The sequence below is a fragment of the Gorilla gorilla genome, chromosome 9, assembly GCF_029281585.2.
Source record: "Gorilla gorilla gorilla isolate KB3781 chromosome 9, NHGRI_mGorGor1-v2.1_pri, whole genome shotgun sequence".
Lineage (NCBI taxonomy): Eukaryota > Metazoa > Chordata > Mammalia > Primates > Hominidae > Gorilla > Gorilla gorilla.
Window position 1 is genome coordinate 8,358,329 of NC_073233.2, and position 19,108 is coordinate 8,377,436.

The 19,108-nt window shown below is 61.0% G+C and overlaps 2 protein-coding genes across 11 annotated transcripts in view; one reads left to right on the forward strand and one right to left on the reverse strand.

Annotated features, from left to right (window-relative positions):
- LSP1 (lymphocyte specific protein 1) overlaps positions 1 to 17,302 on the forward strand; it is a 38,361-nt gene extending 21,059 nt beyond the window's left edge. For 9 of the 10 annotated variants that reach the window (XM_019037321.3, XM_063710875.1, XM_063710876.1 and 6 more), the window contains 10 exons: positions 5,105 to 5,242; positions 6,410 to 6,574; positions 8,379 to 8,520; positions 8,909 to 9,001; positions 9,257 to 9,300; positions 9,477 to 9,558; positions 11,690 to 11,824; positions 12,195 to 12,272; positions 12,432 to 12,534; positions 16,808 to 17,302. In XM_019037321.3, coding sequence (XP_018892866.1) covers positions 5,105 to 5,242; positions 6,410 to 6,574; positions 8,379 to 8,520; positions 8,909 to 9,001; positions 9,257 to 9,300; positions 9,477 to 9,558; positions 11,690 to 11,824; positions 12,195 to 12,272; positions 12,432 to 12,521 — 967 coding nt within the window. In that variant the 3' untranslated portion in view covers positions 12,522 to 12,534; positions 16,808 to 17,302. The remainder of the gene's footprint in view (positions 1 to 5,104; positions 5,243 to 6,409; positions 6,575 to 8,378; positions 8,521 to 8,908; positions 9,002 to 9,256; positions 9,301 to 9,476; positions 9,559 to 11,689; positions 11,825 to 12,194; positions 12,273 to 12,431; positions 12,535 to 16,807) is intronic. The other variant, XM_063710873.1, reaches the window with a different exon arrangement.
- PRR33 (proline rich 33) lies at positions 14,185 to 15,624 on the reverse strand. The gene has a single exon (XM_055355149.2). It carries the CDS (start codon positions 15,622 to 15,624, stop codon positions 14,185 to 14,187), a length of 1,440 nt encoding a protein of 479 aa, XP_055211124.2.
- Positions 17,303 to 19,108: the final 1,806 nt, after the last annotated feature.

Below are 19,108 nucleotides of genomic sequence, written 5' to 3' on the forward strand. Positions count from 1 at the left end.
GCAGCTGCCCCCCTCCAGCGGGCACAGCGCCTCCTCCCTGTATGATGGGGTGGGGCCCACAGTCTCCTTTCTCGCGGCCTCCCTGGGCTGACCCTGGGTCCCAGCTCGGCCATGGGGGCTTCGGCATGTAAAGCCCATGGGGGGCAGAGCCTCTGGCCCCTGCCAGCTTCTGGCTGTCTGTGTCACCCCCAACACTGGGCTGGTGCCATGGAGGGAGGCTCCGCCCTCCCCCCCATCAACCCGCTGAGGAGTTCTGTCTTCCCAGGGTTGTGAGGGAAGCCAGCTCTGCAGGCCGATGTCCAAGTCCAGGCGCCGCCTCCTCCAGGGAGCCTTCCAGACCTGATCTGTGTGGCAGAGGCCCAGAAGGACCTGGGTGTGGGGATCCTAACGGGAGGCGGGGGACCCAGCGCATGCAGAGAGGGTCCCAGTGCTTCCTCCTGAGTGAGGATCACCCATCCGGCTCCAGCTGCACAGAGCCACTCCCTCTGAGCAATCCTGCTCTCTGCCTTCCTGCATTAGCTCTTGCCTGCACCCGGTCCAGCAAATCCCTGCTCATCTTTCAGACCCAAGTTCAAGGCCTCCTCCTGCTCCGGGCGGCTCATCACTTGGCCTCCCCAGGCAGAGAGGCTAGGGACCTGCTCACTGCGGCCTCTCCCTTGCCCACTGGCGTGGGACTACAAGGAAAGGGGTTGACCCCCACCCTCCCCCGCCATGCCCAGCAGGGTGCAGCCACAACTGGGAAGGTGCTAGAGGCCCCGGGGGGAGGCTGGGCCAGCACCCGGCGTTGGGGGGCAGGTTCCCGTCTCTACGCCCCAGCCCCAGGCAGATGGCGCGTGCCCCTCCCACTGCCCCACCTGTCACCCACCTGCTGGCCCCGGGCTGTCTCTGCTCCTGGCTCCCCTCCCAGCTGCGTCCCCAGCTGCCTCTCCAGGGAGGAGTGACAGCTGGCCTGTGCCACACCCTCGAGCCCCTCCCTGGACTGCCCCCTCCCTGGGGCAGGACCCCTGCGCGTGGCACAACCAAGGGGCCTGCTGATGGGGGCTCATGTGAGCAGTGCCCCAGCTGTGGGTGTGGGTGCTGCCAGCTGCCACCGCCTTTGCCCTGGCTTCCCAGATAGGCCCTGACCCACACTCCGAAGCTGTATCATGAACGCTGTGATGGGCGGCTGGCGGGGAGCGGGGTTGCTGTCCCACTACCCTCTGGAAGCCTCAGCCATGGAGGGCCCCTGTGGGCACCTTTTCCTGGCACACGGTGCTGTGTCTCTCCACTCTTGGGCTCTGCAGTGACTTGAGGGGTCAAGTCTAGGACCCCAGGGGAGGCTGGGCTCATGAGGGGACCAGAGACCTCAGTGCTGTGCAGGGAGCCCCGAACCACCCTGGTAGAAGGCCCAGCCCAGCTCCCCAGGCCTCCTGCCAGCTCCCTGTGGTGTCCAAGGGACCTGTGGTCAGGCCTGGAGGAGAAGCTCCCCCTCACCACGACATCCTCCCTGCAGCCCTTGCTCTTCACCAGAGCCTCCTGACTCCCCAGGACCCCAGAGAGGACCGACCCTCTCCAGCCGACCTCTGGGCTCAGGACAGCCGGGTGGGGCAGCCACAGGAGCTGCCTGCAGGGGGCAGAGTCGGGACGGGGACCGAGCCGGACACCCATTCTGGAAGTGTCTGCAGGGGGAGGACGGAGGTGGGTAGCTGGGAGTGCTGGGCCGAGGATGGGCATTGTCAGGCCCTCAGCGGGGACTGGGAGGTAGAAGTGGGGGTGGGGGTTTGTGGAGGAAGGAGAAGAAGGGCCAGCGTCCCGAGTCGGGGGGTGCTTGGCAGTGGATGAGGCCGGCAGGAACAGACCTGAGCTTGGGGAGCTCCACTCCGAACGAGGCATCCGTCAGAGTTCTGTGCATACTGGTGTCCCTGGCTGGGGGCCAGGCCCCGAAGTGGAGCCTGGGACTGTGAGGGTGCGGGGGTGTGCTGGGGTGGGAGGTGGATGGAGCCCCCCCACCGCCTGGCCCCTTGGGCTGAACCTTGGGCTTCGGAGCCAGAACAGACACAGGAAATCGCCTAATTGCATTTGCGCAGGAACACCAAATCCCTCGCAGCTGCACGGGGCTGAGCCAGGGCCACGGGCGGGGTCGGCCATCCCAGAGTCCTGACAGCTCCGCAGTGCATGCCAAGGGGCCTGGGCCGCTGGCCGGGGGGCGCCTTTCCCAGGCCAGAGGCCCCCACCCCACCCCAGGAGAGCTGCCCCCCTTTCAGTTCCCAGAACGGAGCCCAGCTGTGGAATAGTGAGGGGGTGAGGTCATGGGGAGGGGGCCCACATGACTCATATCCTGGGGTAGGGGAAAGGGAGGAGACGGAGAAGGGGCCCAGAGGCCTCCATGTCCTCAGGCTGCTGGGTCAGAGGCCAGGGGCCGGCGGGGCTTCTCCCCAGCACTGGGTTTTAGGGGAGACACCAGAAGATGCTTACTCTGCACCCCCACTCTGTCCCCCAGGCCCCTAGCCAGGGAGAGCTCAGTCGGAGTGATCCTCCAGGGGCCCAGCTCTGCAGGGACGATGTTCCCAGAGTACACACCTGGGCCTCGTGCCAGGGCCGGCACCGCCGTTGTCGGGGCAATGGCAAGGCAAACAGTCAATGTCTGCCTCACTAAAGTGAGGCTGTGGCACCCTGAAGGGATTCCTGGAGGGGGACGTGGTCCCCTTGTTCCCAAGCCTGTCTGCACACGCACGTGGATGTCAAGGGTTCCCGTGTGTGAGCACGTGCATACTTGTATGTGCATGGGGTGCGGGCATGTGTGCCTGTGTGGCTGGAGCGTGAGCTCGTGGAGAACGTGTGTGAGTTGGGTGTGCACCTGCGTGTGCCCCAGGCCTAGGGAGTCCTGCGCCCGGTGGCACTCCATGTGTTGGGCATGAGCTGTGAGCAGAGTGAGGGCCTTTGTGGGGCTGTTGGGGCCCATAGGGGTGGACCTGAGGAAACGTGTGCACACGAGCTTCTGGGTTCTCTGCGCCAATGTGTGCTTCCAAGCCCCGCCTCCCCTATGGCTTGGTGGAGGGGGTCTGTGGAGCTGGAGTGAGGGCCGTGGACCCATCGGAAGCCCAGGTCCAAGAGGACCATGGGCTCCATCTCATGCCCCAGGCCCAGGGGCACACACCCCAGCTAAGCCCTTGCTCACATGGAGGGGCTGGGACATGGGAACACGGGGAGCAACATGGCCAGGCTTCCCCTCCATGGAACCCCTCCACCTCCTCAACACTCTGCCCCAGCTCTGCGCCGCCCTCTGTGTGGAGGGGCTGGGGCGTGAGTGAGCACGAGGGCCCCTGCGCCCCAGGCTCTGCCTCCCCAGGTGGAACGAGGCCCAGCAGCCCCCAGCCATGCGGAGGCCGGCAGAAGCGGGAAGCTGGGCCTCATCTGCCCAGATGATGGGAGCCAGGTGTGGGGAATTAAGTGGCTTCCTCGGGGGCCGGGAGTTGAAGGCACTTCTGAGGAGCAGGACAGGCAGGCGGATTCGGGGGCGCGGGGGGCGGGGTGCACAGGCGGCTGGGTTTGCGTGGCTGGAGTCCCCTGTGGCTTCGGTGGGGGGAGTGGGCCTTGAACTCGGGCCTGTGGAAGGGCCTGGCTTTTGTCTGAGAGGCTTAGGGGAGACCTAGGAGAGATTAGATCACGCGCTGGCAGGGCTGTCTGGCCAGGGGACTGGGGCCCAGTGGGGATCAGGCTGCAGGGTCAGGCAGCGGCCACTGGCCGGGAAGAACTGAGACCCCAGCGGGGAGACCCCAGCCCTGCTCCCTGTTCTGGCCTGGGCTCCCTCCCTGGGTCTGGGATAATAAGCCCTGTGGGAGTGTAGAGACCCTGGACCCCCTCTCAGGCTCTAGGAGGGCGATGGGAGGCAGGGCCGTGACAGCTGAGGCTGCGGTGTCTGCAGGACCTGGACCATCTGAGAGCTGCTGGGCCGGAGCTCTGATGCCCAGGTCCAGGCCAGCCTGTGTCTACCTCTGTCCCCGAGGGGGGCGTGTGGGACCCCAAGAAGCCATGGTTTCAGGCTCTGAGGGCAGAAGCACTCCCTTACCTCAGTTTCCCCATTTTTGAAATGGCTCAATCGGCTGGGTGCGGTGGCTCATCCCTGTAATCCCAGCAGTTTGGGAGGCCGAGGCGGGCGGATCACCTGAGGTCGGGAGTTCGGGACCAGCCTGACCAACATGGAGAAACCCTGTCTCTACTAAAAAATACAAAATTAGCCGGGTATGGTGGTGCACGCCTGTAATCCCAGCTACTCAGGAGGCTGAGGCAGGAGAATCACTTGAACCCAGGAGGCGGAGGTTGCGGTGAGCCGAGATCACACCATTGCACTCCAGCCTGGGCAACAAGAGTCAAACTCCGTCTCAAACAAACAAACAAAAGAAACAGCTCAGAGAGACTCCGCAGAGGGCTCTGAAATAAGGATGGGATGGGGTTGGGTGAGCCGACCCTGTAAGGTGCCCCCAGCTATGGGGTTAGGCCCAGGCAGGACCCATGGGTCTGCAGGGCTTCTGTGAGCGGGGCTGGTGGTGGGACAGGAGGTGTCCTGCCTGGACGTGCTCAGGCCCTCCTTTCCTCAGCCTTGGACCTCCCCTTTCTCCAACACGCCCTGCCTTTGGGGTGCAGGAGGGAGCACCCGCAGGTGGGGTGGAGGTGCCGCCTGGCGTTGCGCTGCGGCCAGTCTCCCTGGACTCCAGTATCTTCTTCCTGGGCCCTCCAGGGTCACCTGGGTCTAGGTCCTGGTTCTACTTAGGGAGGGAGGCAGGCTGGGAGAGGGGGACAGAGGGCCTTTTGTCCTGTCCTTGAGTTTCTTCAGGCTTGAATGGGCCTTGGAGTCCCACCTTCATCCCCATAGGGCACAGGGGTGCCCAGATCCTCACAGGGCCCCAGGACCCTCGCCTGGGCCAGAGGGCACCTCATGACCACGTGGGCAGCCTCTATTTAAAGATGGACAAGGTGAGGCCTGAGGGCCAGCCTGGGACTGCCCTTGTGGACAGGGCTGCCTGCACCGTGTGGCCCCAGCAAGGCCTGTGTAGATGGGAGGAATGGGTGCAAAACAGCACCTGTGTTGGCTGTGGCATGACTGTCCCTCTGTGTCCCCCACTAGGCCCACTGCTCAGTGGAGCGTGGAGGACGAGGAGGAGGCCGTCCACGAGCAATGCCAGCATGAGAGAGACAGGCAGCTTCAGGCCCAGGACGAGGAGGGAGGCGGCCATGTCCCCGAGCGGCCAAAGCAGGAGATGCTGTGAGCAGCCCCCTACCGCATGCCTGGGCTTTACCCCCTATCCGTGTACCCTGGGGCCTGGGCAGAGGGGGAGGTCAAGGGCCTGGGCTTGGGGGTTCCAGTGCAGGATGAGAGCGAGGAAGGGCCCCCAGGAGCAGGCGTGGGAGTGGGTGAGTGCTCCTGGGGCGAGGGTGGCCACAGCCCTGGAGGAGGGTCTGCCAATACCTGGCTGCCTCCTGGGCGCTGACCCAGGCTCTGTGTCCGTGCCCTGGCCCTTGCTCGGACCGCCTCTGACCCCAGCCACGCAGCCTGGCCCGAGCCCCCCACCAGCCTCCCCCGCCAGTGACTCACAGAGCCACGTCCAACTTGGCGGCCAGGCTGGCTTGCTTCCTCCTTGGGCCCAGGAGGCCTCCGCGGCTGGGCTGGGCTGTTTTTCCAATAATGCTTCCCTTCCTTCTGGCCTCTTTTGTTCCATTTTCTCCAAGTCAGCAACCTTGGGCAGAGTGGGGTTCAGCGGTCACCATAGCTAGGCCCTTGGCCACCCCCACCAAGGGCCCCAGCTATCCAGGGGCTCCCCCTGCCACATGGGAGGCCTGAGAAGTCGGGGCTTAGGAGGACCTCATGTAGGCTCCTCATGTGGGGACCAGGGCAGCCCTTGGGGAGCCCCAGGATGATGGGGGAGGCACAGCCCTGCCCTAGGGAGCCCCAGACTGATGGGGGAAGCACAGCCCTGCTGTTAGGGAGCCACAGGCTGACGGGGGAGGCCCAGCCCTGCCCTAGCGAGTCCCAGAGTGATGGGGGAGGCACAGCCCCACTCTTAGGGAGCCACAGGCTGACAGGGGAGGCACAGCCCTGCCCTCAGGGAGCCCCAAACTGATGAGGGAGGCATAGCCCTGCCCTCAGGTAGCCCCAGACTGATGGAGGAGGCATAGCCCTGCTGAGCCTCAAGGAGTCCTGGACTGATGGAGGAAGCACAGTTCTCAGGCTGCCCCAGAACTGACGGGGGAGGCACAGCCCTGCCCTCAGGGATTCTGACCACAGGAGACACAGCCCAGAGCCAGCTCTGTGGCAGACAGGGTCTCCCACACTTGGAGTCCAGGGCCTGAGCGGGCGCCGTGAGGTGAGTGTGGGCCCTGGGCAGAGGAGGCAGCAGCCGCCCAGTCCTAAGCTCCCCCCTGCTACCCTCAGCCTCAGCCTGAAGCCCTCGGAGGCCCCTGAACTGGATGAGGACGAGGGCTTTGGTGACTGGTCCCAGAGGCCAGAGCAGCGGCAGCAGCACGAGGGGGCGCAGGGCGCCTCGGACAGCGGAGAGCCCCCCCAATGCAGGAGTCCTGAGGGGGAGCAAGAGGACAGGTGAGTGAGGGCCTCGAGGGTGGGCGCTGGGCAGAGCGGGGCTCCCTCTGGACCTCGAGGGCGGGCGCTGGGCAGAGCGGGGCACAGCGGAGCTCCCTTCAGGCCCTCAACCTGCGCCTGAGCAGCCACCCCATCCTCCCCTTTCCAAGCAGACCCTGAAATGCCCCCATGGCCAGGAAAGGGGGAGAAAGGAGGGAAGGGAGGAAGAGGGCGAGACAGCATGGTGGCCGGCGAGGGGCCGCGAGGAAACCTCATTCTGGGGCTCCCCAGGGCCCCTGGGCCCCATCCAGGCAGCTGCGAGGCCAGGCCGGGTGCTGCCACATCAGCACACAGCTGCGGCCGCTTCCGTAATGGAGGCTGAGAGCCCGCCGCCGCCCCTTCCTCCCTCGGGGCTGGCTGATCTCCATTCCCACGGAGGGGAGCAGGTATTTCCAGATGTGCATGCCGGAGAGTCGGCCGGGAGGACGCACTTTCCAGATGTGGGGATGTGTGTGCCTGTCTCAACCCCAACAGGCCCAACAGGGGCTGCTCCCGAGCCCCACCTCACTACCCCTGCTCAGGGTCCTTGCCGCTCTCAGTCATCTGCGGCCATGATGGGGCTGACACCACCCGCCCTGCAGGGCCCAGGCCATCTGGGACCCCAGCCCTGCTCAGGACCCCCTTGCCTTGAGTGGGACCAGAGCCCGTGGCTGGGCTGACAGTTCTCCTCGGTGAGGGTCCTTCCCGGCCCCTCTGAGGCCCTAAACCAGCCTGGAGCTCTAGGGACCAGTGTTGCTGAGCGACGCTCCCTTGTCCTCCTACAACCAGGCTCCCACTCCCCAAGAGCCACTGGTCCTGGCCTGGCGCAGTGCCCACCGCCCCCCTCCCTGGGCCTCAGTCTCCCCCTATGCGCTTGGGAGTCAGCGGCTCTGCTTTTCTGAGATGGGGCAGCTCCCTTCTCCCTGGCCTCAGGCCTAGGCGGGCGAGGCTGCTCCCATCAGCAGGGGGCGCTTTGACTCTTCCGTGGAGCCCAGCTCTGCGGCTGCCACCCCACCCCCTGCACCTGCCTGGCTTCACAGACCTGCTCCTGAATGGCCCCTCTGTGTGGCTGCTGCTGGCTCAGACCCCTGCCCACCTTGGGCGGGTGGGTCTGGGTCTTGGCTGGCATGCACACCCAGGGGCCTGAAATCATGGAAAATTCGAGAATTTCCCATCTTCTCCTCCAGGTTCAGTCCTGCTCAAATGCAGAGCCGCTCGAAGCTGCCAGCTGGCTGGCCTCCCCTCCCCCGCAGCCAGCAGCCCCTTGGCCCTGCTCCTCAGTGACCTGGCCCCTACCCCTGCCTAGCCCTCCAAATGACCCAGCCTCCAGTCCCCCAAACACCCAAGGGCCCCCACAGGGAGCAGAGCAGGAGTGGTGGCCCCGGCAGCCCGGCCTCGCGGGGACCCCGTCAGACCGGCCTCGCGGGGACCCCGTCAGACCAACCGGGTGGGAGAGCAGCTGCCAAGCTGAGGCCCAGCCAGAAAGCTGGGGATTGAACCCAGCCTCAGTGCCTGGGGGACCCTCAGTCTGTAGAGCCCTGCCTGGCGGGGACTGGGCAGTTCCCCAGGGGCCTCAGGCCCTGACACAGGGGCCCAAGCAGACTGTGCTGGCTCTGAGGCCACTGGACCTTCTTTCCCAATGGGCTTGGGTCTCAGATCCCTTGGCACTCAAATAGCCTGACTACCTTCATTTTACAGATGGGGAAACTGAGGCTTGGAAAAAGGAAGGGGTCAACCAAGCAATCCAATGGCCCTAGAACGGCTTTGCCTCCCTTTCCACCCACAGGCCCAGCCTGCATGCCTGCGAAAAGGAGGACAGTGACGAAGTCCACCTGGAGGAGTTGAGTCTGAGCAAGGAGGGGCCAGGCCCAGAGGATACTGTCCAGGACAACCTGGGGGCCGCAGGGGCTGAGGAGGAACAGGAGGAGGTGATGGCTCCACCTCAGAGGGTCTGGGTGTGCCCCCACCCCAGGGATGAGTCTGCCTTGGCTGTCCGCACCACTCGGTAGGCCCTGTGGGTCTAGCCCAGAGTGGGTCAGCACCCCACACCCCTAGACCTTGCAGCCCCTTCTGGGCCCACATTCTCAGAGAGGGCGAGGCTCAGTGATCCTCTTGCAAGATCCGGAGACATTTCTCCAGACTCCTCAGTCCCTCCCCACCAGCTCCAGAACTGGAGCACGTCAGGGCCACAGAGAACCTGGGGCTCAGGAAGGAACAGCATTTGTTCCCACAGGTGCTGGGCAGGGCAGGAGGGGCACAAGCAGGGGGTCACCTGGGATGTCCGTTTTTTTTTTTGTTTTTTTTGTTTTTTTCTAGCACCAGAAATGTCTGCAGCCCAGGACACCCAGCCCCTTGGTCTTGGAGGGGACCATCGAACAGAGCTCGCCTCCCCTGAGCCCTACCACCAAAGTAAGTTAAGCTGCAAAGCCTGCCATCTTCTCCCCTCTCCCGGACTCATACCTAAAAGGCCAATCCCACATGCCAGCCACAGGAAGACCAGGCCCAGGCCTGGCTTTTGTCTGCTATCCCCCCATTGCCCGGTGCTCAGCAAACCCCCGTGATATAAGGGTTGGGGGTTGGCTTAGTGGTTGGAGTAGCTGGGGAGATGGAGGGTGGGCTTTACCTCGGCTGCTGCAGGCCTGTGTCTCTCTCCACTCTCTGCAGCTCATCGACAGGACCGAGTCCCTAAACCGCTCCATAGAGAAGAGGTCTGTCTGTCTGTCTGTCTGCTTTCTGAGCTCAGATCTTAGGTTTCCCCAAGAGGGGGTTGAAGGGAGTCACAGGGTAGAGATCTGGAGACCGAGGGGGGCTCTGGGAGAGGCTTGGGCAGGTTGGGAGAAGCCTTGTGGGAGACATGGGGCCTGACACATCTTCTACCCTCCAGTAACAGTGTGAAGAAATCCCAGCCAGACTTGCCCATCTCCAAGATTGATCAGTGGCTGGAACAATACACCCAGGCCATCGAGGTATGACCTGGCTCCCCTCTACTGTCAGGTCCCTCCTGCATCCTGGCACCATTCCTTCATCCAACCAATGCCCTTCCATCCAATCAGTGCTGCCTTATTCAACCAACACTCTATCCAACCAATGCTTCTCCATCCAGTCAGTGCCCCTCTACCCAATCAATGCTCCTCCATCTAATCAATGTCCCTCCATGTAATCAATGCCCCTCCTTTCAATCAATGCTACTCCATCCAACCAATAATCTTCCATCCTATCAATGCTCCTGCATCCAATTAATGTTCCTTTATACAACCAATGCTCCTGCAACCAATACTCCTCCAATTATTCAGTGTTCCTCCATCCAATCAATGCCCCCCTCGGAACAATACTCCACCATCCAATCAATGCTCTTTCATCCTATCAATGCTCCTCTATCCAGCCAATATTCCTTCAGTCAATCAATCCCCCTTTATCCAACCAGTACTCCTTAATCCAATCAATGCCCCTCCATCCAATCAAGATTCCTCCCTCCATCCAATACTACTCCATCCAATCAGTGCCTCTGCATCCAATGTCCCTCCATCCAATCAATGTCCCTCCCATCCAATCAATTCTCCTCCATCCATCAATGCTTCTCCATCTGACCAGTACCCTCCATCCAACCAATACTTGTCTATCCAATGAATGGCTCACTATGTAACCAATGCCAGTCCCACATGCCAGCCCCTCCATTCAATTGGTACCTCTCCATCCAATCATCCAATACTCCTCCATCCAGTCAATGTCCCTGCATCCAACCAATATTCCTTCATCCACCAACTCCCTTCAATCCAACCAATACACCTTCATCCAATCAATACCCCTATTCATTCAGTGCTCCTCCATTCAATCAATTCCCCTCCAGCCAACCAAAACAACTTCATCCAATCAATGCCCCTCCATCCAATAATGCCTTGCACCCAATCAATGGCCTTCTATCCCATCAATTTCCCTCCATCCAACCAAAATAGTTTCACCCAATCAATGCCCTTCTATTCAACCAATACTTCTTTATCTAATCAGCACATCTCCATCTAACCAGTATCCTTCCATCCAACCAACACTCTACTAAATCAGTGCCCCTCCATCCACCCAGTGCCCCTCCATCCACCCAGTACTCACTTATCCAACAAGCACTCCTCTATCTTACCAGTATTCCTCCATCCAATCAGTGCTCTTCTATGCAATTAATGCCTCTCCATCCATACTTTACTCCTTCACCCAATCAGCGCCCTTCTAGTCAACCAATACTTCTGATTTCAATTAATCCCCGTTCAACCAACCAATACTCCTCCATCCAACCAGTACTCCTCCATGCAATCAATGTTCCTCTATCCAACCAACATCCTTCTATCCAACCAAAATTTCTCCATCCAATTAATGCCTCTCCATCCAACCAGTACTCCTCCATCCTATCAATGCTTCTGTATCCTATCAATATTCCTCCATCCAACCAATACTTCCCCATCCAATCAATACTCCTTCATTCATTCACTGCTCCTCCATCCAGTCAATACCTTTCCATCCTACCAGTGCCCCTCCATCCAACCAATACTCCTTTATCCAATCAACGTCGTTGCATGCAATCAATGCCCCTTCATTGAACCAATATGGCTCTATCCAACCAATACTACTCCATTCAATCAATGCCCCTCCATCTAACAAATACTCCCTCAAATAATCAGTACTCCTCCATCCAATCAATATTCCTTCATCTATCAACACCTTTCTATACAACCAATACTCCTCCATCTAATCAATGCTCCTCCATCCAACCAATACTCTGAAATTTAACCATTGTCCCTCCATCCATTCAGTGTCCCTCCATCCATCCCACGGTCCCCCAGCCCTACCCCATGAGCAGCATGGAGGCAGACCCACATCTGTCCTGTGCACCATCATCTCCCTGATGCTCTTCAGGACAGGGAGGTGTCTCACAACTGCATCGAATGGAGGAAGGCACATCTTTCCAGTGATCCCCACTCTGGGGCTGCATTGGGAAAGCGCTCCCAGGGAAAACACAAACACAAAGCAGAGGGTTGCCCAGTGTGACCCTCTGATGTGACCACGGTGGCTGTCCACTAAGGTAATCCTGATGCTTTTCCTCCTCTGCAGACCGCTGGCCGGACCCCCAAGCTAGCCCGCCAGGCCTCCATAGAGCTGCCCAGCATGGCCGTGGCCAGTACCAAGAGTCGGTGGGAGACGGGTGAGGTACAGGCTCAGTCTGCGGCCAAGACTCCGTCCTGCAAGGTAAGGTCCCCTCCAGGGGCAAGGCTGGGCTGCAGAGCCAGCACCTGGGAGTTTAGTAGCAGGCCAGGTTTCCTTGTTAAGACAAGTGTGGGACTGTCCAGGATGAATGTGGGTATACAGAACCCTGAGGTATTGCAGTAGGGTTGGGTTCACCCTTGCTGGTATAGAAGGCTGTGTTGTCCGAGTGGAGGTGGATGGCACCTTTATTCCTTTCCCTGCCTCTTCCACTGGGATCGCACAGAAAAGGTTTAGGTAGGCAGATCCCAGGCCCCCTGGCCAGGTAAGGCAAGGCGGGAGAGAAGGGCCCAGGGCTTCTAGTCCCCAAGATCCAGGGGTCTGCCCTTGTGACATACCCTTCTGCTGCCCCCAGGATATTGTGGCTGGAGACATGAGCAAGAAAAGCCTCTGGGAGCAGAAGGGAGGCTCCAAGACCTCATCAACAATTAAGGTAGAGCCTAAATGTGGTTGGTGCAGGCAGGGTGGGTGCAGCAGGGGAGGGCAAAGAGGGACTGTCCTCTGTGCATCTGGGAGGGCTTCCCAGAGGCGGAGGCAGCGTCATCTCCTTTCTGCTGCTCTCACCTTCACTCTTGGTCTCCTTTCCCAACAGAGCACCCCATCTGGGAAGAGGTATAAGTTTGTGGCCACTGGGCATGGGAAGTATGAGAAGGTGCTTGTGGAAGGGGGCCCGGCTCCCTAGGCATCCCATCTCGGTGAGTCCCCGGCAATCCACAGAACGGGATGAGGTGCACACACGTGCACTGTGCTGGGAACTTGGCAGCCTGGAGGGTGCCTGGAGCCCTGTTGCAGGCTACAAGGGTGGACTCCGAGTTGGCCAGAACCCAGACCAGCTCAGTTTCCCAGTCCTGCGCAGATGCTGCCTCCCTCACCTGATACCAGATTCAACCTCTCTGCTCATTTCACTAGAGTCAGCCCGGCTCAGCCACTGCTCCACTAGGGAAGCTCAAGGCTCCCATCTGGGACTCCCCAAAAGCCCCAGCAGGGCTCGTGAGGGAAGTGAGGGGCAGCCTGGCCACCACAGGGCTAGCGTTGAAGGAAGCAGGTGGCATGGAGCCCAGGTTCCCTGACCATCTGTATGCTGGGGGTCCATAGAGGGGCAGGAACTTAGGTCCTACTCCCTGTCCCACCCGAGAGCGATTCAGAGGTCCTGATGCCCTCCCCATCCCATGCTGCAGACAGAGCAGTGCCACTCCTGCCATGGTGAGACACACATTTATTAGTGACCTGGGCCCCAGGCTCCATTTCCAGCACCCATCTCACCACAGGGTGGGGCAGCTGTCCTCCTACCATCTTTCCCTGCCAAACCCTGACTCTCAAGCAGCTGTGGCAGAGGCTTTTTCTGGTACCTCTGTGTCCCTCTCCTGTGGTTGGCCACCCCCACCAGAGTCTGGCTGACTGCTGAGTGGGCCCCTCCACTCTCCCCACCAGGGCCACAGCCCCTTCTCTGTCCCGCTTGGCCAAGCTGTTCCCATAGGGTTGGGACTGAGGGCTCCCTCCTCATCCAGCTGTCAAAACCTGGGCATGGCCAGTGCTGAGACCCTCGCTGTCCCACCAGCGAATCCCTCGAGTTCTGCCCCCTCAGGCTGTCAGCCCAGGTAGGGGAAGCAGAGGTGGGCCGAGAGAGAGGTCACGCTGGGCCCTCCTCCACCCCTGATGAGCCCCTCCCTGCCTGCCCCTGAGCACTTGTATTGGTGCCAAGTCCCACGCTGGCTGAGGGCTCCCCCCTGCACCCTAGTCCCAGGATCTGGCTCTGCCATCAGGAAGCACAGGCAGCAAAACTGCTGACTGCTCCTGATGCCGATGGCCAAGCCAGCCTGACCGCACCCATACTTCAGCAAGCAGAGATCTGGCCCCAAACCTTTGACAGCAAAAGGTGACAGCAAAAGGGAGGATCAGTGAGAGGCCCAGGCCCCTGAGGAGCCTGGGCTAGGTCAGTAGGTGCAGTCCTCTGCCATCTTACCTAAAGTTTTCATCCCAAGGCCCCCATCCTACATCCCGACGCAGACCCCTTCTCTGTTCCCCTCACACCACTGCAGCCCAGGGGCTCCAGCTCGTCCTCTCTGCCCCGTCCACCTGACCACCCTCCTGACCACGCAGACTTCCCTCAGCACCCCATGTGCCCTTCCCAGGCTGCCCTGCACCCCATGCCCCTTGGGCCCTGGTGCATCTTCATGCAGCAACTATGGGCCCCCAGCTAGAGCCTCAGCCCCTTCTTCTGTCCATCCCATGCCCCTTGGGCCCTGGTGCATCTTCATGCAGCAACTATGGGCACCCAGCTAGAGCCTCAGCCCCTTCTTCTGTCCATCCCATGGTCCTGGGCCCTGGGGGCCATTCTGGCCACTTCACTGGAGCCTCCAGCCGGTCGCTGTGCGGTTGAAGTTCTTGGGCTGGGGGCTCAGCTCCAGGATGGAGCGGACTGTGGGAGGGGGCCGGGTGGCCTCCTGCAGCTTCCGGGCGTTGAAGCGAGGCCGGTACAGGAAGGGCAGGCGGGTGAGGCTGGCTGGGGTGTGCTCCCCACCGCTGGGCCCTGCCAGGCGCCCTTGGGCCTCCGCCACTGACATGCGGTACAGCACGGCATCCCACATCCTGGAGGTCCGGGAGGCGGGGGCCGGGGGTGCAGTGAGGGCGGGCACCTCCTGCTCTGTGGGGGCAGGCACCTCCTGCTCTGTGGGGGCGGGCACCTCTGGCTCCAGGCTCTGCCGCGGCCCTGGGCACGGAGGCTCCGGGGCCTCCTCCAGCAGCTGCTTCTTGAGCCACGTCCAGCCACTGAGCCGGGGCTTGGGTGCAACTTTGGGGACAGGGCATGGGTGAGGGCCTGATGGTGGGGTAGGGGATGAGGCCCAGGCAGGGCTGGACACTTGCTCGGCCTCAGCGGCGGGGCCAGCCATCGGGGGCTCCTCCAGGTGCTCTCTGCCAGGGCCCATGGGGGCCAGGCTGTGTGGTGAGGACTCCAGCGAGCGGCAGGTCGGGGCTATGGGCACCACAACCCTGGCACTAGCCTCTCGGGGCACCGAGGCCTGGAAGCCGGGTGGCGGCCGTGGTACAGGGGGCTCCTCAGGCAAGGGACTGGCAGCCTGGACTGCGGTGGGCAGCGGGCAGATGTGAGCCACTGGGACCAGGGGCTGGGCCCTGGGGGGACTTGGGGTGGCATCTCCATCCTGGCTGTTGGATCCCCCTTCTGGGGCTGTCCTGGGGGGCTCAGGGGTCCCATTGTGTGGGGATGATGCCAGCTGGATGTGCACCTGGGTGACATGGGTGCCCCCACCCCCAGAGACAGGGACGAAGCCACTGGGGGGCCGGGCAGGTTCTGGGGCTGAGGCTACAACCTGGGGCCCCGTGGCCCTGAATTGAGCAGCTAGAATCCTGTGCTGGGTGAGGCCGATGGAGAACGTGGACTTCTGCAGGGGTGATGCCACGTGGTGGATGATGGGGGTGTGCGGGGAGCGGGGTAGGGCAGCCACCATGCGGGGAGCCTCGGCGGGGCGCGGGGCTTCAGGAAGGCGTGGGGCTTCGGCGGGGTGCAGGCCCTCAGCAGCGTGCGGGGCTGTGACCTCCTGGTCATGGCTGGCCTCACTCACGGGGGACAGGGAGGTGCGGAAGGCCCTGGGTGGAGCGAGATGCGTGCCTCCCATCATCTTCTTCCGGGCTGCCTTCCTCAGGAGCTTCTGCAAACGCAAGTTGTCCTTCCCTGGCTTGGGCAGCAGGGGCGGTGGGGGTCCAGGGGTTCCCTGGAGGCTTGGGCCACACACCTCAGGTGCCATGGACGCAGCCGATATGAGCATGACTGTGTCCTAGGGTGGGAGGGACAGTGGTCAGGCCAGCCCTCCTCCCTCCTGAGGTGGGAGGCCTGTGTCTCCCGTGGTCCAAGGAGGACCTGGGGCCAGGGGTGTGGAGGCCTGAATATTCTGCTTCCTGAGCACCCAGAACCTGCCAGGGACATGCTGAGCTCAACTGTGCCTTGGGGACTTTGGGGTGGCCCCACCATCACCCTAGTGTAGAAATGAGGCCACAGAGGCCGAGTCCCTCCAGGGACGGGGCTACAACCTGCCTCCAGGGCTCTGTCCTCCATGCCACCCCAGCACAAAGCAGGCCCCAAGTACACAGCCTGGGTCAGGCCGCAACACCATGTGGGCTGGGGTGGGAGACGCGGGTGAGCCCCAAGTGACAGGCATGCCCCTGGCCAGCTGCTGGCCAGGCCCAGGGCTGGAAGAGCGGCTGCCCACAGACACGTGAGGGGCGCCCTGTTGTCGCCGGCCCGACCACAGGCGCGTCCTCTGCGAGCCAGCGGTGAGGGGTGGCGGCCAAGAGGCTTGGGAAAGCCCAGGCTGCATCATCAGAGGTAGATCGGCCGGAAGGTGGGAGCAGTTTTCGCTGAGCTATGCTAAATGGGATATTCCCGCAGACCTCCTGTCTGGGGTGGCCCGGCCAAGCCGCCCACCCTGGTTTCTGGGCACCACGTGTTTGCAAGGACATTGACAAATGGCATCTGTCCGAGCCAGAGGCTGTCTGGTTTGGGGAAGGAGGGAGTCCTGGGGGCTGCCGCTGGTGGGGGCTGGCTCTGCCAAGGCAAGAACAGAGCTGCTGGAGGGGTGGGGGCGGAAGGAGACTGCTTAGGACTTGCTCTCAGCTACCGGCCTCCTCTGGATGATGGGACTGCAGGAACCACAAGAACCCCAGTTCTAGCTCCCAGGGTGGGCAGGCTGCTTGGCAGGCAGGCTGCCTTCCCTCCACCTGGAGTCAGGTCTCCAGCCAGAGGTCCTGACCCAGGGCACAAGTGCTCGCACTGGGAAGCAGGCCTCTGAGGTAGGACGTCTTCTCCTGTGGTGGAGTGGGGGTGTGGGCAGGGCAGGGAGGCCAGCAGAGAGAGGCTCGGGGAGCAGGCTCTGTAGGCTTGCAGGAGACAGGTCTGTGGCCCCTCCCTGGACCCTAGCCTAATGCCCCCTGCACCCCATGCCTATGTTCCAGCTTCCTGGGTCTGCAGGTCCAGCCGGGTGGCACCCTCCATGTACCCAGGGGAGATTCCAGCCAGACACCCGCCCCCCGGCCCTGGCTAAGAAGTTGCTTCCCGTTGCCAGCATGACCTACCCTCGCCTCTTTGATGCCACCCGCTGCCACCTCCTTTTGCTCCTGGACCCTTTAGCCTCTCTGCCCTTCCACTCTCTGACCACCGCCCCCGCCCTCCCCACCCAGCTCCGCTTCTCGTTACTTGGGGGAGGAAAGAAACTCCTGATCATTGGCCAAAGGGACTTACCCCTGGAGAGGCCAAGTGCCTTCTAGGAAGTTAGGAGGTTGAGGCATAGCCTGTGCAGAGAGGGCGGGTCACCCCCAGATCCAAGGGGAAACTACAGGTCAAGGGCTGATAACAGCCATGCAGGATGCTTGATGCTGCGTCACCCCCACACTCTGCTTGCCGACCCTCACCCCGCCATTTTGTATAATAAAGCTCCCTGTGTATTCTCATGTGCTGGCTGTCTTGTACTCACTAAGGGGGCAGGGCTGGCCAGGATGGAAATGTTGGGCCAGTGGCCAGCCCATTCCCACACTGCACAGCATACTGTGGCCTCTGGGTTCAGGCAGTCTGACCTGTCTCATGGCCTTTGCAGTATAAGACGCCAGGACATAAGCTCTCTGGTGGCCTAAGTCAGAGCACACACAATGGGTGGGGTCCGGGCTTCCTTTTCCAGAATGTCTGTGATATCCCTGCCCCAACCAGGACTAGCCCAGTATAAACTTCTGTGCCCTGACTGCGCACCCACTGAGGGCAAGATCCACCTCGGGGCCTCCCCCAACACCACCCAGGAGGTGCTCAGTGAAGGTTTGGAAAACAGACAAATGGGTGGATGGGTGGGTGGATGGATGGATGGGTAGGTGGGTGGACAGATGGATAGATGAATAGATTAATGGATGGATGAGTGGACGGATAGGTGGGTGAATGGATGGGTAGGTGGGCGAGTGGATGAATGGCTGGGTGGGCGAGTGGGTGGATGGATGGATGGGTAGGTGGGTGGATGAATGGATAGATGAACAGATGAATGGATAGATGAGTGGACAGATAGGTGGGTGAATGGATGGGTAGGTGGGTGAGTGGATGAATGGCTGGGTGAGTGAGTGGAGGGATGGGTGAGTGGATGAATAGGGGATGGATGAATGGATAGAGGGATATATGGATGAGTGAATAAGCAGGTGGGTGGGTGGATGGATGGATTGATGGATGGATGAGTGGACGGATAAGCAGGTGAATGGATGGGTAGGTGGGTGAGTGAGTGGATGAATGGTTGGGTGGGTGAGTGGAGGGATGGGTGAGTGGATGAATAGGGGATGGATGAATGGATAGACAGATATATGGATGAGTGAATGAGTAAGCGGGTGGGTGGGTGGATGGATGGATTGATAGATGGATGGATGAGTGGACGGATAAGCAGGTGAATGGATGGGTAGGTGGGTGAGTGGATGAATGGTTGGGTGGGTGAGTGGAGGGATGGGTGAGTGGATGAATAGGGGATGGATGAATGGATAGAGGGATGTATGGATGAGTGAATGGGTAAGCAGGTGGGTGGATGGATGGACTAATGGATGGATGAGTGGGTGAATAGGTGGGTGAATGGATGGGTGGGTGGGAGGATGGCTGGCTGGCTGGCTGGCTGGATGGATGGATGGGTTAGTGAATGGATAGGTGGATGGATGAAAGGAGGGATGCATGAGTGGATAGGTAGATGAGTGGATGGATGGATGAAGGGATGGCTGGATGAATGGACAGAGGGAGAGAGGGGGGATGGAGGGAGGGATGAGTGAGTGAATGGGTAGGTGGGTGGGTGGATGGATGGATGGATGGAAGGAAGGAGCGATAAATGAAGGGATGGGTAGGTGGTTGGATGGATGGATAGGTAGATAATGGAGGGATTGATGAATGAAGGGATGGATGCATGGATGGGTAGATGGATGGATGAAGGGATGGATGAGAGTGGATGGACAGGTGGATGGATGGATAGGTGGATGGATGAATGGAGGGATGGATGTGTGGATGGGTAGATGAAAGGATGGATGAAAGGACGGATAGATAGGTAGGTGAGTGAGTGAACGGATAGGTGGATGGATGAATGGAGAGATGGATGAGTGGATGGGTAGATGGGTGGGTGGATGGATGGGTGAAGGGATAGATGAATGGATGGACAGAGAGAGGGAAGGATGGATGGAGGAAGGGATGAATGAGTGGATGGGTAGGTGGGTGGGTGGATGGATGGATGAGTGGATGTGTGGATGGATGGA

Bases quoted from the DNA above. Each gene is read 5' to 3' on its own strand.
- PRR33 (XM_055355149.2), bottom strand. From the start codon at position 15,624: ATGCTCATATCGGCTGCGTCCATGGCACCTGAGGTGTGTGGCCCAAGC.